Source organism: Thunnus albacares, chromosome 6 (assembly GCF_914725855.1).
Source record: "Thunnus albacares chromosome 6, fThuAlb1.1, whole genome shotgun sequence".
Classification (NCBI taxonomy): domain Eukaryota; kingdom Metazoa; phylum Chordata; class Actinopteri; order Scombriformes; family Scombridae; genus Thunnus; species Thunnus albacares.
This window is the reverse complement of record NC_058111.1, coordinates 35962033-35989039: the sequence shown is the minus strand read 5'-3', so window position 1 is coordinate 35989039 and position 27007 is coordinate 35962033. Positions and strand designations below refer to the sequence as shown.

At 39.8% G+C, this 27007-nt stretch overlaps 1 protein-coding gene and 1 long non-coding RNA gene across 4 annotated transcripts in view; one reads left to right on the top strand and one right to left on the bottom strand.

Moving 5' to 3' along the window:
• Nucleotides 1-3685: 3685 nt before the first annotated feature.
• The window catches only part of LOC122983846, a 372841-nt gene continuing 349519 nt past the window's right edge, over nucleotides 3686-27007 (top strand). The window contains exon 1 of the long non-coding RNA XR_006403776.1: nucleotides 3686-3724. This is a non-coding gene — a long non-coding RNA (uncharacterized LOC122983846). The remainder of the gene's footprint in view (nucleotides 3725-27007) is intronic.
• The window catches only part of fat3a (FAT atypical cadherin 3a), a 255590-nt gene continuing 238417 nt past the window's right edge, over nucleotides 9835-27007 (bottom strand). The window contains exons 24-30 of one of the 3 annotated variants that reach the window (XM_044353986.1): nucleotides 26711-26957; nucleotides 23999-24152; nucleotides 19301-20013; nucleotides 17431-17544; nucleotides 16099-16158; nucleotides 15623-15658; nucleotides 9835-13164 (exon numbers count right to left, since the gene is read on the bottom strand). In XM_044353986.1, the coding sequence (XP_044209921.1) occupies nucleotides 12533-13164; nucleotides 15623-15658; nucleotides 16099-16158; nucleotides 17431-17544; nucleotides 19301-20013; nucleotides 23999-24152; nucleotides 26711-26957 (1956 nt within the window). In that variant the 3' untranslated portion in view covers nucleotides 9835-12532. The remainder of the gene's footprint in view (nucleotides 13165-15622; nucleotides 15659-16098; nucleotides 16159-17430; nucleotides 17545-19300; nucleotides 20014-23998; nucleotides 24153-26710; nucleotides 26958-27007) is intronic. The other 2 variants (XM_044353987.1, XM_044353988.1) reach the window with 2 other exon arrangements.

The following is a 27007-nucleotide window of genomic DNA, read 5'->3' as shown; positions in this document are numbered from 1 at the left end:
TCTACAATCAAGAATCACCGATCACACCAAAAAGCAATTATCAAGCCTTAAAATGGTCTACAACTTATGAGAAATAGTAAATAAAATTGAAATAGAATTATTTCTACCCAATCAAAAAAGAATAAAAAAGGCAGACCAACTACTATTATAGAGAGGATGTAGCCTTAGTGTTCATTGCAGGTCACACCAAACTTTCCCTTTTAAATGATACACACAAACAATCACTGCAAAGCAGGTGTAGTGGAATGACCTGACCATCCAAATAGCCAGCTCCCCCAATAGCAGTGTTCATCTGTTCTGCAGTAATACAACAGTATTCAGTAAATTCAGTTGTCATTAAAAACTGTTAAAACTTCTCTGTCTCTCCTGCTCACCTAGTTCACCACAGTTACCTGTGCTCTCCACTGCAGAGCAGCTGACTCAGAAGCTGGATTCACTCACCTATTCAGGCAGTGAACAGTATTTAGATACTATTCACTGTCTGTGTGGCTTGAGAGGAAAAGCTTAAACAATGGAGAACCTAGCAATATTTCTTTAGTGAACATCTAGAGAAAGATTTAAATGATTGACCGCCAACATCCTGGAATTGACTCATTTCTTCTGAGAGCAACAGATAGCAAAGATAGCTGACTAAAAGTAACATTAACATTACATCCATATCCTAAGCACTTGATAATGTTATGTTAGCTTACCTTTCTATAATTGTTGGCATCTTGCTAGTTTGTCCAGCGGTTTTGTAGCTGCTTCTTGTCTAATTTTCAGTGGATTGAAAATGAGTATGGTCCATAAACCTGTTTCTTCCACAAAGCACTAACATCAGATAACATTACTGACTGAGAGAGAACATAATGAATGCAAGATGCTCCTTATTATTAGGTCATTGAATAACATTAGTTCATTAGTTAATTCATTGTCTGCCTTTCACATTATCATTTAGTTATTTAATTTCATCATAGTTCTTGTTTTCAAAGGTTACTTTTTTGTCATAGTTTCGTTGAAGAAATTAACACTGCCCAACAATATAGCCACAGTCACCCCTGGGCGGCTGGGGTGACTGTGGCTCAGGAGTTAGAGTGGATTGTCCACTAACCACAGGGTCAGCAATCTGATCCCTGGCTCTTCCTGTCCACGAAGTGTCGTTTACCTGCCATTGGTGTGTTAGTGAAGGTAGAAAGGCGCTATATAAGTGCAGTTCATTTACCATTTACCGTACCCCAAGAACCCACTGCTACAGAAAAGGAAACATTCCAAGAATCATTTGAAAAGGCAAAGTTGGTTGGTCTTATAAAGGGGACTAAAAGGTCAAAATATTTAAATGAACAACAATAACTTAAACCAAAGTAGAAAAAAAATTAACCCAAATTTAAAGAAGGCAAAAAGAAGTGTAAACAAAACATAAAAATACGGATGAAGGTGGGTGAAATAAACAGCATAATACACCAGGGATGAAATAAACAGAAATAGTAATTACAATACCAGGATATCCAGTAGTGGGCATTATTCACGTATTCAATGTACTGGAGAAATGTATTGATTTCCTGTGTCGTTCCTCTACTATAACCTCACATTGGTGCTGCCAAAAAGTTAATGAAAGAATTTTTTGCTCCAAAATTTCTTTACTTCCACTCAGTACCAACACTTATTAGGGTGTCCTGCGCTCTTGTGGTCTGAAAGATGTGCAATGCCTTAATACTTAAAAACTTGATGGATATCCAGCGTTCTCTTTATTTGGAAAGTGAGAGCGGAAAGAGAGCGCAGGGAGTGTTGTGGTGAGACAGGTAAGGAAAAGTGGAAGCAATATTAAAGGGGAAGAGGTGGCAATAGCCATGCCACATCAAATGTCAAGATCTGTAAAGGCAAAATTGATATTGTCAACTGAATGATAATGACAACTCATAAACAAATATATAATTTAATTCATGTTTGTTTAAGTCAGGTTTGTTAATGAGCAGAAAATGGTTTATTAAGTATAGCCAATACAGTTTACCATTACAAGTTTTTAATGTGATCCATAACATTTTAATAGTTATAGCTGGAACAGGGCCGACTAAAGGCATAGGCCATACAGGCGGTTGCCTAGGGCACCACCTTGTCTGGTGGGTGCTGGTTGCTCTCAATGTCAAAAATGAAGAAAAAAAAAAAAGAATGAATAAAAATTCGCCAGTGGGCACCCTTCCTCATTTTCTGCTTGAGGTAAAAGATAAACAAGATTACAGGTTACAGGTTTGGGATCAGCAATAATGAATGATTATCAAAGATAATCATTAACACGATACAGCAATACATGAAGTTTATAAATTTATAAACAAAGTTCAGGAACAAAGACCACACCTAGCACATATCCATTTCCACACCATGGAGTATTTAGGCACACCTCATCCACTCCTCACCCCTTCATCCCAGTTTGCAAGCACTCTGTGACACACTTGCATCATTTAAAAAAAAAAAACCCACTCCTTACTTACCAAAAAAAAATAAAAAAGGATCTTGAGTTAATGCATCGGACGAGGACTTGCTCGACGTCCCAGAGCTCGCCCAACAGGAGTAGCCGCCGTGTGCAGTACTCTCCGCGCCATCAGCACACCAAACACCCCTCGGCTCCAAACATGTCCGAGTGGACCATCGCTCGCTTGAAGCATGTCCTCAGATAATATCCCTTTCCACCGCAATGACAGCACTCTGTCCCTTTGATCTCCCCGTGAACTTCCGGGTTCCTGGCATCGTGTTCGCAATGACGCCTGTGACGTCAAAGCCTGTCACTCCGCCGGACCCACACCTTTCTCTTCAGCCACTTCAACCTTTTCTGAAGGCCAGGCTGCTCCTAACACTGCGCAGGCTTTCTCTGCCCCACAGCCACCTCTTCCACTGAGGCATGAATGGTCCAAGAAGACCATCTCCATCCACTCCGACGACAGTGCCGTCGTCGACATCCTCAACAAAGGCCGGTCACACAATCTGGACATCATGCAGTTCATGTGGAAGCTCACACTAGTTTCAGCCCAGCACCAGTTCATCATCCGAGCACACCACATCCCAAGTCACAAAAACGCAATTGCTGATTCACTCTCTCATTTCTCATCTCAGAGATTCAGACAACTAGTTACAGCCTCCGACCCTCTTCCAACCCCAGTCCCTCCATTTTCAGCCACGATCTTCAACTAACCCCGCAGCTGGAACATCTGGACTCCACCTCATGGGACACCATCCTCAACAGCGTCACCCCCCGAACACTCTCATCATACCTAACCGGCTGGAATTCCTTCAAGGCTTTCCACGCCTCCCATGGACCTCCATTCTGTTCACTGGAAGTTCTGACCCTCTCCTGCTTAATCATGTCCTCCCACACTCAACCTAAGATCAAGTCTTCCACCATACAGTCCTACCTCAGCGGAATCAATTTCTTCGTCAAACTGATCTCAGGAACACCGTGTCCGGCCCTGTCCCACTTGCATATGAATATGCTGATAAAAGGTCTCTGTAAGGCTGGACCGCGTCCAATGCCAAAACGACTATTTTTTCTACATCTTTTTGAGAAAGGATGTGCCTGATTTTTGCAATATCACATAAGTGAAAAAAGGCAGTTCTTGAAATTTGTTTTATGTGGGAGTTAAAGGATTGAATGATCGAAAATAACTCAAAAGCTTCAGTATTTAGCATCATCGAGGTCTTTCAACTTAGCTGACCAAATTTTAGGTGGATCTGGTTAAGCTGATAGGAGTAGTTAGTAAAAGACTGGTGCTTATGATTCAATATTGACCTGTACATGTCGTCAGATTGGGACTCTTGTCAAGCATTTGGAATGTGGGGAAGATCTGACAATGTGGAGTCAAGTTACAACAGTTTGTATTTTCATGTTGAAACATTGAAATTCGCTGCGTTGCCAAGGTAACAGGGTTCCATGAAAACTCACAAGATTCACAATATAGCATCACCAAGGTCTTAAGGCACTACTGACCAAATTTGACATGGATCCAGTCAAGGTCCTTCCGACCACTCAAAGCTACAAATCACATTCACCCATTCACACACATTCATACACTGAATGGGTACAGGGACTACCATGCAAGGTCCCAACCTGCCCATCAGAGGAAATCTAATTATTCAAACACATTCTCACACTGATGGCACAGCCATCAAGAGCAATTAGGGGTTAAGTATAGGACACATCGACATGTGGACTGGATGAGCCGGAAATCGAACCGCCGATCTTCTGATTAGTGGACGACCCGCTCTACCTCCTGAGTCACAGCCGCCCCCTAGACATGATACATGTGCCTACCAAATTTTGTTCATCTACGTCAATTCTGAAGGAGGGGCTTCAAAGTTTAAATTTTCTAGGGGGCGCTATCGAGCCATTTTGTCAAGCCAATGCCCAAGACATGTAAAGTATTAATATATTTCGAGCATGTTTAGCCCCTGAAAAATGCGATTATTTAGGGAGAATAATAATAATTAAAGCTGTAAGCAGCGATGATCAGGCCCTTGCACCCTTGCGCACATTGGGGTGCAGTGCAGCCGAAGGGCTTTTATTGCAGGGATGCAGATGTCTTCGGGACCAGGCTCTTATCAAACATTGCATGAAGGAGTTAAATATCATTTCCTGTGTCCACTATGTGGTGCTAGAGAACAATTATAATCAATAATTATACATCATGTTGCTGTATATCAACTGTAGACCACACCTTGAAAATTTCATGTGAATCAGATGATGTTTGTCATATAAGGCTGACTTCCTGTTGTTAGTAGGTGGCGCTATGACTATGACTCAATATTGACATGCAGATGTTTTCAGGACAGGGTTCTTATCAAGCATGAGAAATTTGGTGCAGGTTGGACAATATACATTAAAGCTACAGCAACTTCCTGCTTCATGGCGAAACGTCAAAGTTTGCCACGTTGCCACGGCAAGGGCACTCAGTGAAAACTCAAGATTTTGATAACTTTTGATCACAAACTACTACTCACCATTTTCACAATATGGAATCATCAAAGACTTAAGACCAAATTTCAGATGGATCTGTTCATCCTGCTTGGTACAGCTCATAAAAGTACAGAACATGTAACTTCCTGTTGCCAGTAGGTGGCACTATGAGTATGTGTCAATATTGATACATAGATGTATTCAGGATGGGACCCTCATGAAACATGAGAAATTTGGGGCAGATTGGACAACGTATGTTGGGGTTATCAGGACTTCCTGTTTCATGGCGAAACATCGAAATTCGCTGCATCTCCATGAAGTCAATCTAATGAATGTAGGAGGGGTTTGTTAAAATACAAAGCATGCAAATCGCAAAAAATGGTCACTTAATTCAAATTGGCCGACTTCCTGGTGGGTTTATGGTTTTGCTCCAACAGACTTTTTTTGTGCATCTGGATATGATACATTTGCACTCCCCGAGTGCATGCTCAATTTCTGTGCATGTCGGTGAAACATGCTGCAGGGGATACAGTTTAGAGGGCGCTGTTGGACCATTTTGCCATGCCCATGTTCGGGACCTATAAAATATCAAATTTTTCACCACCCTGTATGTGCAAAGTAGAACAACTTTTTGTGCAAGTTTAAACCCTCAACAATGGGTTTGTTTTTAGAAGAAGAAGAAGAATTCCTTCAGATCCAATAGTCCATTCAGTGCTCGGGCCCTAATAATAATAATTCCTTCAATTATAAGAGCCTCTTCTAATAGGCCGACTTTCTGTTGTCAGTAGCTAGCAGTATGACTATGAATCAGGCCTGGACTCTTATCAATCATGAGAAATTTGGGGCAGATTGGACAATGTAAAGCCGTGTTACAACAACTTCCTGTTTAATGCCCAAAATATGTTTGGGGCAAAATTGCCCAGCACACCACACCAAGGGTGTTCCATGACCCGGAAATTGATCTCAGAGCACCATGTCTCAAACACCATGTCTCAATTCCTAAAATGCATCTCAAGGAGAGAGGAGCGAAGAGAGAGGAGGCTTGCTAGAAGAGCTATGCACAGGTGTATCCTTTTCAGCACACGTGATGTATAAAAGAGGTATGATGCACAGCTGGAATATACAACCAATTGTAGTGTGTGTGTGTGTGTGTGTGTGTGTTTGTGTGTGTGTGTGTGTGTGTGTGTGTGTGTGCATGCACATGTATGTATGTGTGTTAAATAAAAAAATAACAATGTATGACATCTGTACATTCTTGTCACATTATTGTTGTGATTTGAATTAAAAGTAAATATACAGTATAATGTTGGGCCTCAACCATGGGGTCAGAAGTAGGCCTACATGTAAACTCTGAAGCCTGACCAGAGGCCACCTTTTTCTTTTAACCCCTGAAACAAAGAGCAGTGCCAAAATGCTTCTCTCACAGACTCCATCTTTCAGTCTGCTTTTGCAGTTCACACCTTGGTGTGAAATCTGGGAAGCTCCAAACTCTTGTCTCTCACTGATGAGAGATGCACCAACACCAACAGGAGTCATGGCAATGTGGCTGTGACATCACAGTACATAAAAAACCCCAGCAGAAATGTCAGATAGGTTGGACCACTGTGTTTAACTATATATCTTCAAATGTTACAGTTACAGCTGAGAATGACAACAGAAAAAAACAAGTTTGCCAAGCTCACATATCCAATCCAGATGGACTCTAATTTTTCCTTCACTCAGCAGTGTGGTGGCATTACAGGGCGAACAGTTGACAGTTAGAAGATAATGACAAACCAGAGAGTCAGAACCACACCACAGAAGAAGTGTTCTGAACTGTTGCACCAAGACATATTTTGATGCTCTGATGTTTTTATGGTTGCCACTGTTACTATTCTTGATCTGGAAAAGACTAAACTCAGACTAGAGCCAGACCACAGTTCTGGCTCCAACAATACATTCTGGAATAATAGCCTGACTGATAATGGGTTTTTATACAACAGGTTGTTCCGACCATCAAATCTGATTGGTCAACTAGACATTTAAAACATGTTCAAATCAGCATGACAGCACATCTAGCTGTGGTCAAATGAAAAATGCCTCATCATTAAAAATATTACTCTGCCATGTTATCAGCAATTATTACATCATGTCATTACATGATGTAATAACTGCCAATAACATAATAATATTTCAATTCATAATGTAATTAAAATCAATAATGTAATAACATACCTATAGTGTGATAAAATTTCTAAACCAATAACTTTATAACTTTTCATGCATAATGTTATTACATTATTGGCTGGGTTTAAAAAAAATCATAAAAATGTAATAACTGGAGCTGACAATGTAATAATATACCTATATCATTTTATTTAAGTTTAATTTATTGGCTACAAAGTGTCACATTTCCATGACACTTACCCTTACTGTTGCCTCTTTCAAATAGCTGCTCAAAAACTTGACCACACACACACACACACACACACACACACACACACACGCACACGCACACGCACACACACACACACACACACACACACACACGCACACACACGCACACACACACACACACACGTACACACACACACACACACACACACACACACACACACACACAGACACACACACCTAGCCTAATGTCAGAGCACATGACTTGTCAATCAACAGCCATCTAGTGGTCAGTTATGGGGACTGCCGAAAAAATACAAGAATGAACTATAGATATCATTTGCTTCAGTTTTAGACTTTTTGTTGAGCTTGTCATGACTGTATTCAAATAGCCAGGGATGTAAATAGGGATTCTGATTTGGTAATACATTTTCATGTAACTTGTCAGAGTCAGGTTACATATATATAGAGAGAGTGCTGAATAGCTATAATAGTGTGGTTGAGGCAGTTTGCTTGAAAAAGTGATTTAAATACATTTAATTAAAGATGACATTTTTCATGAAAAGAAATGGTGGTCTTTGTATTCCAGGACAAAGCATCTTCAAAGAGGGATACATTTCATATCATGGTAAATAGATTGTACTTGTATAGCACATTTCTACTCTTCAAACCACTCAAAGCACTTTTACACTACAAATCACATTCACCCATTCACACACACTCATACGCTACAAGGTCTCAACCTGCCCAGTAGAGGAAATCTAATCATTCACACAGCCATGGCACAGCCATCAGGAGCAATTAGGGGTTAAGTATCTTGCCCAAAGACACATCGACATGCTGACTGGAGGAGCCGGGAATTGAACCGCCAATCTTCCGATTAGTGGACGACCCGCTCTACCTCCACAGCCGCCGCACAGTTTATTTATTCATTATATGACATAAGCGTAATTGTCCGTGTTTGCAAACATGTGTGCTTGCACTTCATTTCGTAGTCAAATGGTTAATGAGTAGAAAGCAGGGCTGGAGATAAGTCTAACCATCAAGTACCACAAACAAATAATTAGTCATAATTCCTAGAGAGAGAGTAGGTATTTGTGATGTGTGTGTGTGTGTGTGTGTGTGTGTGTGTGTGTGTGTGTGTGTGTGTGTGTGCGCGCGTGTGTGCGCGCGCGCGCGCGCGTGTGGTCAGGTTTTTGAGCAGCTATTTGAAAGAGGCAACAGTAAGGGTAAGTGTAATGGAAGTGTGACACTTTATAGCCAATAAGTAAAACTTAAAGTGATACAAGTATATTATATCAACTCCAGATATTACATTTTTAAATTTTTTTTTAACCCAGCTAATAATATCATAACCAGCCACTAATGTAATAGCTTATTACATTATGCGCAAGAAGTTATTACATTATTGTTTTAGAAATGTTATTATATTATGGGTAAGTTATTACATTATCGACTTATTATAAGATTATAATAAGATATATGTAATTCTTATTACAAAAATCTTATTATATTCTTATTACATTAAGAATGGAAATGTTATTATGTTATTGGCAGTTATTACATTGATGACAGTTATTACATTATTAGCTGCTACACATGTCTTTGGCATTCCTTTTCTGACATTTCTTGTTACTCATCAGTTGATGAGGATTATATACATGTTGATGCTTGTATATCTGCAATAGCTAATATCAGCAGATATACTGGCCCGGCTGATCTATTGGTCAGGGCTGTGGCTGGAACACATCAACCAACAATGTATTGAGCCTGATTAAGCATACTCAGTTCCCAGTTTATTATGTACACACGCTAAAATGATGCAGACTAATACATTTCTGCAATAAATCCTACCTTCATGACGGTTATATTTGAATTTTTATATGAAGTTTTTTGTTGAAACTCTTTTAGAGAGATGTTAATTCAACTGCATATTATACTAACAGGTGTTTCCAATATTTTGTCCACCTCATTTATATCAATGAGGGTAGGATAAATAACAGAAACACCTTTTTGTACTTATATGGCACATCCCTATATAGTTATACTGAAAGTGTGCCATGTGCATCAACTACTAGCACTTTCAAATTTAAAACCTTTGCAGTAAGTCAGTGTTCTTTGTGGGATTCATTAAAAATGTTTTAATTTATTATTCTTTATGAAATCTACCTAACAGTCATGAGTGGCAAATCTTTTTTTGTCCTCTAGAGAGCACATACTTCATTTATGACAACTTGTTGAATTGAGAGAACATTACATTTTTAGGAAATCAAATTCTATCAAGATAATATGGTCACAGTCCACATCCAACAAACAGGATAAGATACAGCTATATTAATCCATTTATTTTACATGGAAATTTGCCACATGATAAAAATACATTAGACTGATGACATATTTTTGGAGCTGGTGTAGAAAGTAGCATTTTATAACACTGAAGTAATGCTGGCATTAGCTAAACTAACACTATACTCCATTTATGACAGCTGTGATAATCTGTCAGGGTGGATTTATCTCAGAATTGAGAACAGGCAACATGGTGAGCAAGGACCTTTTTATTTTCTGCATTGAATTTAAAAAACAAAAAAACAAAAAGTAAAAAAAAATCACTTTGTACACTCAATTGCTGCAGATAGGAGACATATTTTTGACACTGCCTAATTTCTCTGAAAATAAACAGACCAGTAAACAACATTAGAAAATCATCAAAACTTTCCAGATGACAGAAATATACAAAAAGATTCCCTCGGTACCATAAAAATGTTTTAACAAAAAAATTAAAAAAAATAAAAACATTTGCTGGGATGTAATGTCTGCATTTAATACTGTGCAAAATTCATCTATAATATTGAAATGGCATTCATGTGGAATTAAAAAGCAATGCTAAAAAGAGTAAAAACAACTTTGAGCAAAGAGTCAGTGGCAGAGGAGAAATGATGTGAAAATAATTGATATTCCACCTGACTCTTATTGTCCACATTCACATCAAACAGTCCAACAAAAAACTCAGAGGCAGTTCAGGATTGCAATTCTGTATCTACAAAATCTGCATTTTAACAACCTAGCTATGTACACTGTACAGAGATTTAAACACAAACATACATCTTTTACAAAGAAAAAAGGAGCTGCATGCCCGAGTGGATCAGGCAGATTATGGTACATACAGTGATGATCTGAAGCAGTCGGATGTGCTATCTGTCCTAGAGTCCAGATGGAAACTAAGCCATTAGTGACCTGGATAAGGGTTTGACTTCTTTCTGCAGACATAGTGAAGGTGAATGTCGCTAAAATGTGCTTTGCATGGCTGTTTGGGATTTAGGTGTGACAACATTAAATAGATCAAACCAGATATGAGATGGACATCGATTCAGGCTCACAGCAGAATGCAGCTGGTGCTTGTCAATTATTTTTGCCAAAAGTCTTCAGCTCTACAGTTGCCATGTGTCCTTTGCACCTTCTCACCATAAGAAGAATGAACACTTACAATGACATATTGCCACCAAGGCCTGTAGGATTTCTGAATATCCGAAAATCTCATCAAAGACATCATGTCAAGCCAACATCAAATCACAAGTGCAACATTAATTAAACAATTCCACAAAATAGAACGACTGAAGCTGAGAGTGGCTGTGGTTGCTGATATACATTTCCAAGCTTTCTATTTTAACATTACATTTGAACTATCTTGTTATCTAATGGAAGAATAGTTTTTCATGATAATGTCTTAATCATCATTACAACATAACAAACTATATTTTTGTGGCACTCATATTTATTTCCAAGACTATCCAGTGGTGGATGAGTTATTTCTTAAGTACCGCATTAGCTGATTGGCATGAGCTGCTTCACAATTACTGGTTGATTCACCAACTGTGTGGCTACCAGCTCAAATTCATAATATAGGCCATTATAACCTTAAACTCCTCCTCGTGTGCATTTTTTTGGTATTGATTTTAACTAAGATTAAATGTTCATGTATGGGTGGAGTAGTTGTTTCTGCTCTTATCCTTTGTGAGCTCCCACAAAGAGCAGAGCCTTTTCTAACAAGCTGAATTTATGTTTTCTATATAAACTGTTAATCTGCAAAGTAACAAGTAACTAAAGCTGTCAAATAATGTAGTGGACTACAAGGTACAACATTTCCTTCTGAAGTCTAGTAAACAGTAAAAAGCTCCATATGATGAACACAGTACAGTATTTGAGAAAATGTACTTACTTTTCACCACCAGTCTGAAATAGTCTTGGTTAGGCAATGAAGGGCCGACACTTCTTATCCTGACACAATGAAAAATGTCCTCATCACCGTAAAACAATTGGGGCGTAATGTTAGAATGAAATATTTGTCCTTGGATAATAGTCTTTAAAAGGTAAATCTAAGTACAGTTTCTTATATGGAGATAAGATAAAGTTTTGATCATGAGATAACAGGCATTACTTAGCAACTACAGCAGCTCTTGGCTTCTGTACAATACTTGATACAAAAAAGAAAGCTGGAAAATCAATGACAAATTGAACATTTTGGGCTAATGAGAGGGATTGGCTGTAATGTCATGGCTTGATTTTTTTGGGAAAGGGGCAAGCACATTCCACATTAAATCAAATAAATGGCTTTTTGAAATGTGGCCAGAACATTGTTTCATACCTTTTCACCAGTAAGGTCATACTTTTTTTTTTTACAAAGTCTGTACAAGCTCAGAGTACTACAAAGTGTACAAATCCAAGGAGGAAAAAAAGGAAAATGGAGACTTGTGTCTTTTTAGAAACAAGTGGTCCAATGGGCCTCTGTGAAGGAGTGGGGAACCAAACAACCCTTTCACTTACATGATTGTCCCTTCTCTTTTTTATTTTTTTCTCCACCACATCTGTAAATTTTAATCTCTAATGGATTAGTCTTTCTCATTCACATTCTCTCTCCAATTTGTTTCACATTACAAATGACTCCCTATTGAAACAGGAAGGACACTTCTGACTGTTCTGCACAGCAAGGACAGGACTGACAACACACTGAGTTTGTTGTAGAAATGAACACTCCCATTTTTGGACAAAGTTGCATTGGAGGATAGTGCTTAAAACAAGTGAAATGTAGTTTTAAGATTGTGGGTTTTAAGGTAATTGTAAGAGTCTATGGTTGTAGCAGTAACTAGAATTGCTGTGATAACGTCTGTGCATCCACCCGAACAATGTTATGATCCTTCTGGCCCATTATACCCCCATAGCATCCCTATACTGGTGAGTCAATCACACCTCTGTCTGTTGCTGTGAATCAGTGATGATGGTCACTCCTCGACGAAGCTCGTCCATACTGTCAAAGTCACTGCCATGTTCAGAGTCATCCAGCCCACAGGGAGCTGACACGTCCGAGGCTGATGATGCGCCAACAGAGAGTCGCATATTTAGTGACACAGAGTCCTCAGTGTCCCCATTTCCTGGGGTCACCCCACTCGTTGAAGTGCTGAAGTCCCCGTGCGGCACCTCCCCAAGGGGCAGCTGGTGGGGAGGCAGGTACTGGCTGGGATGGAAGTGTGGCCTGGCATGCTGACGCCCACTACTGCCAGAGCTCAGGGTGCTCTCCTTAGAAACCGGCGGGTTGGCAGGTAGCGGCGTGTAGGGCTCTGGATAGTCCTCACCGGTGGGCAATGGAGGAGGCAACTGGTCTTGGCTCAAGAACTCTTCTTCATGGGGAGGGGGGTAGTCACTGTCGATGTCATAGCCCCCCAGGTAGTAGTCTGACTCCAGTTCACGGGTGCTTCCTCCAAGGCGAGGGGCTGAGCCTGCTACATCGCTTCCAGGACCTGCCTCATAGCCTGGCACCTCCTCAATGTCTGAGAGCCTGGTGCTCGGCATCCAGTCTGATGTGTCCCAGTGATATGCTGGACAGTAGAAGGGAAGATGGTTAGTGACAATCTGAACAGTGAAAATGCTGTGAGCCAACAGTCCTCCATATGGCTGAGCTGAACCGTTGGATTGTGGCCAACACACTCGTCTCCACTTTGTGGAGCTGTGCAGCAGACATGCCTTCAGAATGCACCAGCACATTAGACACACTCAGATACAACTACAATACACAGAGGTACACAACCTGCACAGAAAACTTGTGGTCTTTGTGTGTACATGACATGCACAAAAGGAGCCTTTGCGGGTTGGGGTTACAGGTGTCACAGCATGCTGACCTTCATGGAGAATTGCAGCACTCAAGCACTCAAGGGCTCAAAAACACAGCAACAAAGGATTCTGGATGTTAGAGGGATACCTCAAATATTTGGTAGATTTTCCTATTGGTCAATGTAGCAGGGTGATAAAGAAAATACCTGTGTGTCGTCAGAAGGTTATTGGCTCCAATTCACCCTATTGCCACTTAAGAACTCAATGCAAATATTTAATTATGTAGTATGAATACAATGATTGAGTGTATCATCATAGTAGTCATGTCCAAATTCTGCAGCCACAGTGAGACCACATTCATTAAAAAACAGACAGCATAGGAACAATGTTCAATTATTGTTTTATTTATGTTTTCCTGAGAAGTGACCTCTTATGGTCATGTGAATAATGATTGCCCTGACATCATCAAGAACCTTAAAAAGGTTGTGCCATTTCACTTTACAGTAACACGATAACAAAGAATGTATCAGGTTGTTATATATTCATATAACTTGTTTTTCTATCATTTTGTGTATAAATGATTTTAAAAATTAGCGGTGAACATGTCGAGACTACTAACAACAACCAAAAGCTATTGCTGGCTTCCATTATTTACATCTAATTGGTCCAGTTTTTGTGATGTAGTGACCACTGATTGATGACCACCATAAACACTTGGTAAATACGATATGGTCACATGTGTTTGTGACATGTTGATAAAGACTGACCAAATGCAACACAAATAAGTGTCTGACATAAACTGGATTTTGGGATCTTGAATCTGCAAAAGATATGAAGGTCTCCTCCAAAGTTGAGTAAAAGAAGGCTGTATTTCTTGTTAACTTTGAAATGGGACCTAGTTAGGGGATGCTAAGGTTTCAGTATCGAGCACTGGAGCCAATGATCTACTGCCAGATCACAAATGATGATTCAGCTGATCAAAAGGACAATCTACCAAGAAGTCTGCAGATTAACTGAAGAACTGTAGATTTGAGGAGCAAATTGTGAGTGAAGATAAAACAAAATCAATGTCAAATAAAAGACATCCATGCATCAAAACAGAACACAAAACACGGGGAGGCTGAGGCTGTGAGACTTCATCATCACACGACAACTTGAACAGTACCATCACAGGGCTGGAGATAAAAATCCAAACAAAGTGACATGGTGGGATACAGTAAAGTAAGAGGTGGCAGGCAAAAGAAGGGGAGTAGGTAGAAGGATGAGTGACTGTCCTGGGCTGCCAGGTGAGTAGCCAATGAGCTGTGGGAGGGGTATTAAATCATATCAAGTCACACACACACAGGGAAAGAGCTCCAACTAAAGGAAGAGATAAGCAGAAGAATTTACCAATGACAAAAAGTATGAAAATACAGCTTGGTATACACAGAAATAGAAAGATACAGGGCGTAGACAAAATCCTTTCAGTCACGATAGACTAGCTTTGAGATAAAAAAAGTGATAAAAAGTGAACCTTCATGACCATCTAGATGTTGTTTTCATTCTCCTGGTGGTTGGTGGGTGGGTGGAGGGGGAGGGGGGTTACACTGTACATGGAAAACCGGCTTTAGGGTTAATATAAAGGCCTGGTAAGACGGTAAAAATTTATCCTGAGGCTAATATCTGTGAAAAGATTCTTGTAACATTCCTACAACTGTGCCCTGACTACTTATTCTGTCCAGTGTGTGATATGGGCATCAATTAATAACACTGTCACAGTATGTTGCATTTTAGTCAACTGAAAGTTTTGGCCCCAGAAGAAAGGTCAACAGGTTACCAAATTTAATATACATTTGGAAACTTATCTTGCTCAGGACCAAATATTAGGATGGTTGGACAGACAGTTGGATGAACTGCCTGACCAACATCTTTACCATAAAGCCCTGATGATAGCTGGGCAAAAGGATGCAAATGCAAACTGCTTTGACAACATAGAACAAGTCACAGTTATTGGGATATGACAAATGGAGTTGAAAAAAGCTACTGATTGGCATGCGGCCTAATATGGAGTATTAACTATGTAAATTTGGTTACTACACAATCCAAGTTCTTATCATTAAGTGATTATTATTTTGTCTACTCCATGCAGGTAGATAGATAGACTGACAGACAGACAGACAGACATACAGACAGACAGATAGAAATAGATTTGTATGTGGGTAGGTGATGGAGGGTTAGTGTAGTCACCTCTATTGTAGGTTTGACTTTGGTCCATGACTGACACTGTCAGATAGAAGAACAACATAACAGAGAGGCCTTTAGCATTTGATTGTATGTCTATTGTTCTAAATAGTCTCTCTAGTCTCCTCACTATGTTTGTGATGATCACAACACAGTGTTTAATTTTTAAGTTGAGTTTTCATATGTATCAAGAACCAAAAGACAGTGGAACAGATGCTAAACTGGAAGCGGGGTGGACTTACTGACTACTGACTGTGAGAATGTGTGAGAAAGGAAAAAAAAAGACTAAGGCTTGACATAATGGGAATGAATCTATGTACAGTAGGCTTCACTTGAATGATATTTAACACACTGAGAGTGTATTTAGATTAGGCATGTAACTGAAGACCCCTCTTTCAGAAGAGATACTGCAATGAAAAGACTGAGATAAGAAAAGAGTGGAAGAGTGAGAGGTGAGACACAAAGGGAATGAAACATGGTACCTTCACTTTCGATTGTGTCGACTGCATCATTGACCAGTCGAATGACGGTCACTATGGAGGCTTGTGGAGGGAAAAAGGAGGAGATAAGTTTTGAAATACAATCATTCAAAGTGAAAAATGCTTGTTATGGTGTAGGTCAAGGCTGTCCCATCACATCTGGGGCATTTCTTATGGCTGCTCACAACTGCCAGTCCTGTCTGCAGCGAGGGCTATGTGGCCTGCCTTTCTCTCGATTGAGTGATGGTGCTGATTTTGATGTTGGGGGATAATTCATACACACTATTGGATATAGGTCATGTTAAAAGAATAAAATCAGCAAAGTCAACACTGCCAAACGAAAGCAAAAAAGAAAGCCACATGAAAACAAAACTTTCAAAAAAACAACACATTCATTGCAATTTTATTGCTTTTTGTTTAGTACAGGCACAACACTTTCTCGTTTGATAACACCATTCAAACTTTAGCAAGCACAGGAATGACAATGACAACAGTGTTTATGCAGCTGAGGTCAAATGAACATATTCAATTATATGATATATTATTAGGAAGAAGCTGACATTCTGGAATTATGAGTAATCTGAAAAGTGAAAGAATGAATCTTATGGATTCCAAATAAAATCTAGAGAGAACAGGACAATGCAATGATACTGAAACACAAAACCAAATACACAGCTCCAGCACAAAGACCACATCCAAAGACACCAACAGCACAACATGAAGCAATAAAAAACCCTCAGCCTCTTCATTACATGACCTATGCACAATTGTGAGAAAAAATTTGTGAATGATTGGGAGTGCATTATTGCAGTATTTGCTAATTACTTAGCAGCAAGCAGAGGAAATTTACACTCTCAAATTTGATCCTTTTCTTGACTGAAGCATATGACTCCAATTACCCTGTCTTTATATTCTGAGAGATGTATGTGTTTCTGGCCAGACTGGAACTGCTCAATTTCTTCAATAAAAACATGAAAAAAATGTAATTATATAGTCTTAATGGTGTATTCATATCATGTCTATGTATTGTTATTAATGGGTTGAACAAATGTTGTATTCTACAACCAAAGAGTTCACCAATGTTTTCTCACAAATGTATGAAAACCATAAAACCATGTATATGGATAGCACTGGTATTTGCATGGATATTGATGGGCAAAATTTCAAACTAAAGAAAGAGACGCCCGGTGTAACCAAATACTAAACAAGTAAACACTTTGAAATAACCACACTTAAAAGAAATGAACCTCTGGAGAACTGGATTATTCTAAGAACGCCGACCCATGATTGCTGCAAACATTGTGTCACTGAGTTAGTGAGAAGGGTGTGTCTTACCATTGTCATCACAGGAGTCAGACTGGAAGGAGCTTAGTGACTGGACCTCTGAGTTACTTCCTTTGTTGCTACCTGAGAAACATGTTACTTCTTCTGCCATGTCAACCATCTTGCCTGCAGGGAGAGGTCAGGGGGTCAGGAGGGTCAGATTCCATAGCAAACACACAAATATAGAAAAATGGCCTTTTGTGGAGCTGAAACCCTGACTGCGTGTTTTTAGGCATGCTTGGTATTCTAGACTAGTGCTGGGAAATTTGAACCTTACTGGGTCCTAACCTATAAATATATCAAAGCTTTTCAGGTTTTGAGTCATAGGTGCTGTGCACACTTTATGAGTGTATGGCACACTAAAGAGTTGCTTTATCTTATGTCACTGTTGGATTTCGAGTGCAGTAGAAAAGGTTTATTCACTAATTTTTTGCTAGCACTATTCTATCTCTATATCCTATATAGCTTAATTTACCTAGGCCTACATGTCCCAATCACAAGTGTCACTGCAAACATCACATAGCACAGTTGAATTTAAGGAGGTAAAGCCCACTTATCCCAGCTGCCGATGTACATATTGACTTTTCAGCAAAGAAGATGTGTGTTAATAGCATGACGGATATTGTAAATGATCTGCCGTACAGTGTAATGCTAGAGCACAGGATAACAGTCAGTATTCCAAATCATTTAGAAATGATGTGAGCATGCTTCAGTCCAAACAACATGTGGAAATAATTTTCAAAAATGATGTAGGGATATTTTAACCATGATGAATATTGTCTTCTCAAATATGCTCCTTTTGCCACATACACAGTGAATTGTAAGCCTGAGCATGGTTCCAAACTGTGATGTCATGTGTGCAGAGATAGGCTACACTTGCAGCATACAGAGGACAAACATCTTTGACTGGACAGGTTTGGGACGCCTGGCAATCTAATACTATCTGACCAGTTGAAGAGCAGTACTGTACACCTACAACAATATGAAGACACATCTGAGAACGTTTGTTTTTTCCATATATTGCAATGTTAATAAAATCCCTGTAGGTTTAAGGGGAAAAAATTGCTTTGTGCACAGTAATTTGTGCTTTTAAATTCATCATTTATGCGCCCAAAAATAATGTTAAAAAATATGTTAATTCGTAACAAAATAATCTAATCTAATATCAAAGGTGCACTCACTACTTTAGCTTTATTAGCATTATTTTGTTACACATGGGCCTACTGTTCCTAAAGGTCAAGAATATTAACATGGGACATTTTTGAATGGAAACCCCTGGATTAGTGAGGTGAAATCTTTATTTTGTATTATTGATTTATTTTCTCTTTTTCAAAATATATTACAGTGCAATACTCAGCACCAATTGTTCCTTATGTATATGGACAGTTGGTCTGTTGATGTTTGGCATTATGTGAACATAATGTTTGATGAAAAACAACTAACTAGATAGAACTTTATATGAAGCAGAATTTAACTAAAAATCAAAGATCTCTGTGCACAGTTACATTAGGTTACACTACCATCAGCTATAGAAACAGCGAGGTTTACTGTCTCTCTGAAGAGAAAAGACTGTGTTATGCGATTTAATGAAGTCCATTTTATGTTTTATGGTTCAATATATGATGATTTAAGGGCTATATTGATGGATGATGATGAAATCTTGAGCTGTGTTTTAGGAGGTGAACCTTTTTGTTGCAGATTTAATTTAATGTTTTCATAATTTTATATATTTTATACTTGGACAAAATTGTCCACAAAATAACCTCAATAATATATGTTCTGTGCCAAACACACTCAATCTCTTCTACAAGATATTACTTCATTAACCTTAACTTATTCTAATTGTAAGTTCTTTAACATGCAAACACCCACACACACTCACCATCATCACTGTCCCATGGGCTTTTGCGAATGGAGTCACAGTCTGAGCGACATGGTGATACTGGGGGCAGATTGGGGGCCACGCTGCACACCACCACGCCTCTCCTGGTGGTCCCTGACAGGATCCTTGGTGACTCTGGATGAAAGGTACTCATCTCTGTATGCTCCACAGTACGCCCATCCACCATCTTCTCCAGTGTGGACCGTGGGTCTCCTTGGAAACAGGGTGTGTATGCCATGGGTCTCACAGGCACCTGCGGAGGTCCCATCATCCCACCTCCTCCCACCATGGTGGGCCCCAGCCCCGGCTCTGAGTACAGATTCAGAGGATCTCCAGGTGTGCAGTGCAGGGTCTTAAACTGAACACCATTGGCCTTGTTGAGGAGGGCTGCTGTCGCTGGATCCTGGACCAGAGACAGATTGTTCCGCGAGTAGTTCTTCTGAAAGACCTTCTTGCGGAAAGCGATGAAAAGGATGATGAGGGTGATGATGACAAAAAGCACCACAGCGATGCCGATCAACTCCTCCTTACCGACCACAGCATGACCCGCCTGCATGTCGGGAACAACGACAGGTCGCAGGCTGCAGCGCTGGCCCACAAAGCCTGCCGTGCAGTTACAGTAGAAGGAGCCATGAGTGTTGACACAGATGCCACCGTTCTCACACTCGCCCTCTGGGTTGCTGCGGTCACATTCATTCACATCCTCCTCACAGCTGCAGGATGGAGGGATGGAGGAAAGAGGGAAGAGACTGAAGTGAGTGTTAGTGTATGAGTAACTATGGACTGCTCAATTACCTGCTCCTGGATGGATCGCTTTCCAAAAGAGAGGGAGCAAAAGAGTCAAATGAGTGTAAGGTTACAGGTGGAGGCTGGTGAGGAAATTATTTCAATCAAGTTGGTGAAGTGTTTTGTTCTTGATTTTACGTGGAAAGGATCGTTTTTCCTTATTAATCTGGTTTTTAAAAGCTCTTAACTTATTTAACCTCGTTTACCAATTGATGGGTCAGTCACTACAATTTCACAAAGCCATATTTGAAATTCTAGTAGAGATCCCAAAGTTACCAAATCTGTGAAAATGTGTATACTCAGAAAAAAGGAGGGGAGCCATCAGATGGAAAAAAGTGAGAGAATTTAATATACCCAATATGTGCAGGAATGGCATGAAGAATACAGAAAAGGCTTGGATCAATGGCTACTCTGGATTGCAATGTGTTTCAAGTTTGGCATCAATCCTGAAGAGTGCTGCTTGGGAAGCCTTTTTCCACTGTTCTCTCATGGATAACCAACTGGACGAAGCAAGCAACTAAGCAGCAACTGGGGCCCCATCTCCCCAGCAACCAAAAAGCCTCAAGTTCCCTCAATGTCGACTGACTTTTGGTAATTTCATTAATAACAAATTTATATCAGTAAAGTGCAATATCAACTAAGTTGGGCTCCATTTATGAATTAATCTTGTAGCTTTTTGTCAAATTTCAGTTTAAATATTTCAGTTTATATTGTGCTCACATGGTGGATATTCTTAAATATGATTCTATTTAATCAAATTACAGCAAACAAAACTGACATACAGACAACTTGTTGTCAGGTAGTACAGTTAGTGTGCTGGAAGTAGTTTGGAAATAGTCTTATTTGCTTCCTTTCCAGTTTGATCTCATGTCTGTTTGTTCGGTCGGAGCTGGAATCGGGATGTGGTTAGCCTAGCTTAGCATAGCATAATGACTGAAAGCAGGGGCAACAGCTAGTCTGGCTTTGTACAAAGTTCAGAAATACATCTACCAACACCTAAAATGCTCATTGGTTCATATTATGTATCTCTGTATCTGATGTTTGATGTGTTCATAAACAAAAATGTAAAAATAGTAATGTGTGGTTTTTGGGGGAGTTAAGTGCTTAACTATTCCTTGATCAACAGCAGTAACTGAGCATAGCCTCCTGGAGACTTGTCGTTGTGAGGTTGCCAGGTGTGGTACCATTGCATCTGTCCAGAGACTAAAAGCTGTGGTTGCTGACTGTATCTGGCAACCTGTGCTTTAACCAGAGACACTTGAAGTACTGGGTGGATAAGCTATTCAAACAAAAAAAGAGTTCTAGAGTTCTAGTTCCTTCCTCTGAAACCACAACTTGTCCTAACATGTCTAGTTAAACAGCAATCTCATGTAAATAACCTAATAACATAATAATAACTATAAAATTACTGATAGACCTACTTGGACAGAGCCAGGCCAGCTGTTTCCCTTTGCTTCTAGTCTTTCTACAAAGTTAGGCTAACCACATCTTGACTGCAGCTCTGTACTTAACACATAGACATTCCTTTGATGGGAAGTTGGAGGTGTAAAGAGGGGCCGAGGGGTAGTTGGTGGGGATCAATCGGAGACCAACAGCAAATTTTTACCCCACTGCCCTCTGAAAAGTTCATCTGATCACAGCATCATCACAAAACTGTAATCAGTGAATTGGAAGTTTTACAAAGCTGAATAAAGTTAGGCTTTAGCTTAAGGATCAACAGTGTCATTTGCATTAAAACTAAACATTTCATCTAAAGGACTTTAGGTTGATTTCCATAAGTGATGCAGACTGCTGCAGTGCACAACTATGAAAAGTGAGCAAGTTTTAATGGTGCCCAGTAGGTGTAGCCTCAGAGACATGATGCATTTTGTGGTGTGTGGTGACTCAGATCTGAGTCGCCACCTGCTGGTTCATTCACCTGAGATCTCCAGATGGAAAAAAGAGGATTATGATTCATTTATAAAACTTCTTGAGATCTGAATTCATAAAGAAACAGGCTTTGATGAAATAAGTTAATCAGCTTGTGTATAATCATGGTGTGTATGCATATGTGTGTGTGAGCATGGTGAAATTCAACACAGTGTGTTCTTCTATCCTGTCAGCTGCCACACTGCATTTCCTTTGACAGTGATGGAATTTTAATGGCATTTGGGAAATGTGACAAACAAGTGCTGTGTATGAGCAAGCAGAGGATAACATAGTAATATCTTCAGTACAAACTATAATGTCATGCTGCCACCCTCTGGCCGCAAACACCAAGAGCACTCAATACATTATTCAAATTATTTCCTTTTGAGCATTGCACTGTGGGACAATAGTGAACACTAAGACACAGTATGCAAGTCAGTATGCACACTGACTTTCTTCAGTATATTTAATTTAGGGTCTGTGAAAACACTACAGACTCAAAACCTGTTTTGAATTAGTCTGTAGTTTGCTGAACATCAGCTTTAATGTAATGTTCCTACTAGTTTTCTTGTATAATAACTGATTAACTGGTAACACTGCCTTTTTATTGATTTATTTTTTCATTTATCTTTTTTACAACAACAATGCAAGATGCAATACACAATGAATTGAATTAAAGCTTTAAAGGGCCAGTTCGCTGTGGATTGTCCAGTGTAACATGGACACTCTTTTAGAAAGAGATTTTGCTGTTGAAGTTTTTAGATGTAATTGTGCAATTTTGTACCCTAACAAATTGAATTATATTTACCGCCATTGTCTTGGGGTAGAGACAGAAATACAAATACAGACCATAAAGCTAAAACTATCTACAGTGGAAACTGCTTATAGTGATCATGGTTACAGTGATGAACTGCTTATATGGATCAAAAAGCTTGAGACAGAATCATTCCTATACAAATGCTGTTTAAATAATTACTTTATAGTAGTCAAGTAGTCCAGTACATTTTGGGTCTTTTCATACATGACAACATGTGTAAAAAAAATTAAAACTGTTGTAGCCTACTACTGCAAGTTGTCATATGTCATAGACTCTTTTATGACTTATTTGTATAAGGTTCTGGGACCGCCACAGTGCGTGACAACTGTCCCTGCCTTCTCTCCCAAAATAAGTCCAGTGTCTGTGAGTGTGTGTGTGTGTGTGTGTGTGTGTGTGTGTGTGTGTGTGTGTGTGCGCGCACATGCACGCCATATATCTTCCTCTACTCACACCACTGTGGCTTAGTGAGTTATTTTGCCCTCCCATTCTACTCTACTCGCGTTTTGGGACTCTTACATTGTGTAATTATCGTCCCAGCTCTCTCACAGCAGCAGGTATGTTACGTGAGTGGAGTGTAATGCTTTCACTCTGACCATTCAGACAGGGCTTGGAGCAGGAGAGGGCCATGGTCCAACTTATGCTATTTTATCTTTAAATCAGTAAATAGCAAAACTGTCTGTTTCATTACTATATATGCATGTAATGAATATATAAATGTCAATTAGATGGTACAGTGTTTCCCCTAGGTTGACTGCTGCAACATTTATTAAATGACACATTGTAGCCTGCACTGTAAATTTACCGCCATATTGACAACTTACTACAAAACCTGCTCCTCTCCTGCTACGCTACTCTTATAACAGTACCTTTCACGTAGATGTCCTTTGGAGAAGATAGGGAGGATGACTCAAAACAATTGCACGGTAACTAGGGTGTTATCATGCTCGCACATTGTGCGAAAATCATTAGTAGCCCATTGATATTAATGATCATGTGAAATTTCAGCAGTTGGTGGTGCACCACTGCAGAATAATTATAGAGGAAACACTGTGGTAATCTGCACGAGAAATAAAGAATAAGTGGTTTCCACTGTACAAGTATGTGAAACAATATATTTTTCAGAATTTGGGTGAAGCAACCCTTTCAGGATTTTCAGTTCAGGGCTGTGTGTTTGGACGGAGACTCACGTCAGACCCTTGAAGCCTCTCCTGCAGCTGCAGAGGAAGGCGTTGCCTATGGCCTTACACACACCGCTGTTCTGACACGGGTTGGGGACACATGCTGTTATCTCCATCTCACAGCGCCCGCCGGTGTACTGGGGGTTACAGCTGCAGGAGAATCCTGGCAGACAGACAGCACGGAGGGAGACAAGGAAACAGACTTCATTATGAATTCAGAGCATTCTATGTTTACAACACTGAGAGAAAATTAAATGGCCAAAACAAACACAACCCTTTGGGAAAATGTGTACACCCACACAACATAAGGGGATGACTCTCACATTCAAAAACACACACACACACACACACACACACACACACACACACACACACACACAAACACACTACTTAAAATCACAAATACATACTTGTAAGAAAATGTGGGAAATTAGTATTTTTTATTGTGTGTACACAATACATCAGAGACGCACTAACCTTTCCATGCCGCTGTGTTAATGACAACAGTGGGTTGCTACAATTCCCAGGATGTTTTGCCCATTACAGTATAAATGGAGAACATGTGGTGTGTGGGAAGTCTTTCAGCAGTGTTCAGAGAGACCTAGGTCTCTCTGAACACTGCTGAACACTGCTGTTACTGTAGCTTCACAACAAACACACACACCTCTGCTGGAAGCTCTGTGTGCTGACACTGAAGCTGCAACATTTGCTTGCCTCAGACAGTGTGGGGATTTGAACCAGCAGCTGTTGATCCCAGCACTACCTCAATAACCTCTTCACTACTTGGGACCTGGTCTTCATTGGTTGAGGACTGAGTGTAGGGTTTTTCAATTGTTCAAACCTGGCTTCAAATTCATGTGGAGGTGTTGGAACAACTTGGCCTTAAATGCTGAGTCTGGTGATACTATATATTTGTATTGTATTGTAGTCAACAAATCCCATGTACAAACCTAAACCAGTAGTAGAAGTACTACTTCTACTACAATACTACCTTACTAATAAGTTTTGTGTGTTTCAAAGCCTGATATATTAGTATTATTCCTAAGTCATCTGTGCCATAAGAGCTCCAACTATTATACTATTACTATTATTACTATTATACTATTATACAACTATTACCATGAACACACACAATGTCATTTATTTAGACGCAATCCCACTCACGCTGTCCTGCTGCCAGAAATATGACGGCATATCTCTGCCAAAAACCTGCAAGCGCAAATGACATTCACATGCATGGATGTAGAGTAGTTGCGAATACAACTGAAACAGTTGCGCACGCATATTATTTTTGCAAGTGCTTTCACAGCGCCCGCACAGAGAATATCCCTGCTCATGCAGATGATGGTTATAAACGTTCTTTGTTAACCCAGGCTTTCTTCTTCAGGCTCTGTGCGTACTTCCACAAAAGGGGGCCTTTGACACATCATTTGACTCTTCTTCCACACAAAATGGACCAATCGCGTGCCGCCTACTTCAGCCATGAGGAACAGGTCATTATAATGGAGAGCTATGAAGAATATAAATACATTTTCGCAGCAAAAAGCAACATTGTTGCTGCAAATAAGGCAAGCCCAGTGTAGCTGTGTGGCCAAGCAGGGCTGTGTGGCTGCTCTAACCTGTTAACATGTGCGCCGAAATGAAAAGCAAGAGGTTCTGTGACGCACACACACTTCTCACGCAGGCTGCGTGTCCCAGGCGTAAATTAAGTTAATATATTCATTTAACCTCTCCCACATTCAGAGCTCTTAAACTTTAAACTAGATGCAACGGATTCAAACATTATATTCAAGAAGTGCATTTAGATCTGACTCTGTCCCATAATAAAAGATACGTGGAAATCACTTTAGTTTTTGGCCAAATCAAAGTGAAATTAATTTTATAGCTTGAATATTATCTGTGATAAATACCAATAGAAAATCAGTTTTCTTTTTTTGTTCAAAGTATTTTTTTCATTAGTTTTTAGTTTTTATTAGTTTTTTTACAATTCGAAATACAGTTTGATATATTTTAACAAAATCCCATCCCACAAGTAATCCTAACCTACTGCACCATTACAAATTTACAATATGACATATCAAAACAATGGTAAGTATGACAAAAGACTAATCAGTTTTCTAATCAGTGTGCTTTAACACTGCAGTACCACCCGTGTTAAACGGACTTGGAAGCATATCAGGTGGTTCGTGAAAGAGTGCCGCTTTTTAAGCTGACTTAAGCGGAAACTCGGAATATAACCTGTTCTAGACCAGGTTAAGTTTGCAGCATAAGTTACCATGGTGATCTAGCCAGGTTAAAAGACAGCTGCCTTTCTGGCCTTGAAAACCCTGGCTTTAGGCTCAACATACCTCACTAACCCACTAATCTCGCTAGTACATCCCTCTGCTCGCTCTGTTTTTTCTTTTTGGCAGTAAGTGGGCAGACCCAGTCACAATTGCATCCCTAAATATAAATGGTTGAGCAGGTCTGCCATCATCACCACTTGGACAAACCACCAGTTCTATATGAAAAGTGCCTGAGATAACTTCTGTTGTGATTTGGCATTATATAAATAAAATTGACTTGACTTGAATATATGCAATGTACTTGAGTGTGTTTATCTGCACTCTGTCTTTTGTTTCTTCCTGTATTGACATTAATTTGTGATTAAGACCTAAAGGCTACAGTTCTTCAGGGCCTTCATTCTATGGTGGATGTGCTGTTTGTAGTGCTCTTACTCACCACCAGAGGGCAGGCTGGTGCAGGTGGCTCCATTGTGGCAAGGCTGCTGCAGGCAAGCATCGGGGTACAGGATGCACCCCAGCTTCAGCTCTGTCAGTCCTACCACCTCAGCATATCGTGAGCGCTTGTTCTGTAGCGGCAACTCGTTGTTGTTCAACATAACCGAGTCCAGGCAGCCCTGAAATCCCTCAAGCACCTGTGGGTCCTTCTGGGAGTCCATGAGACTGTGTGAGTTGGGATGCTGCACCTGAGATCAGGAGTTAAAACATTTGTTTTCCTTTATGAAAATCTAAATGT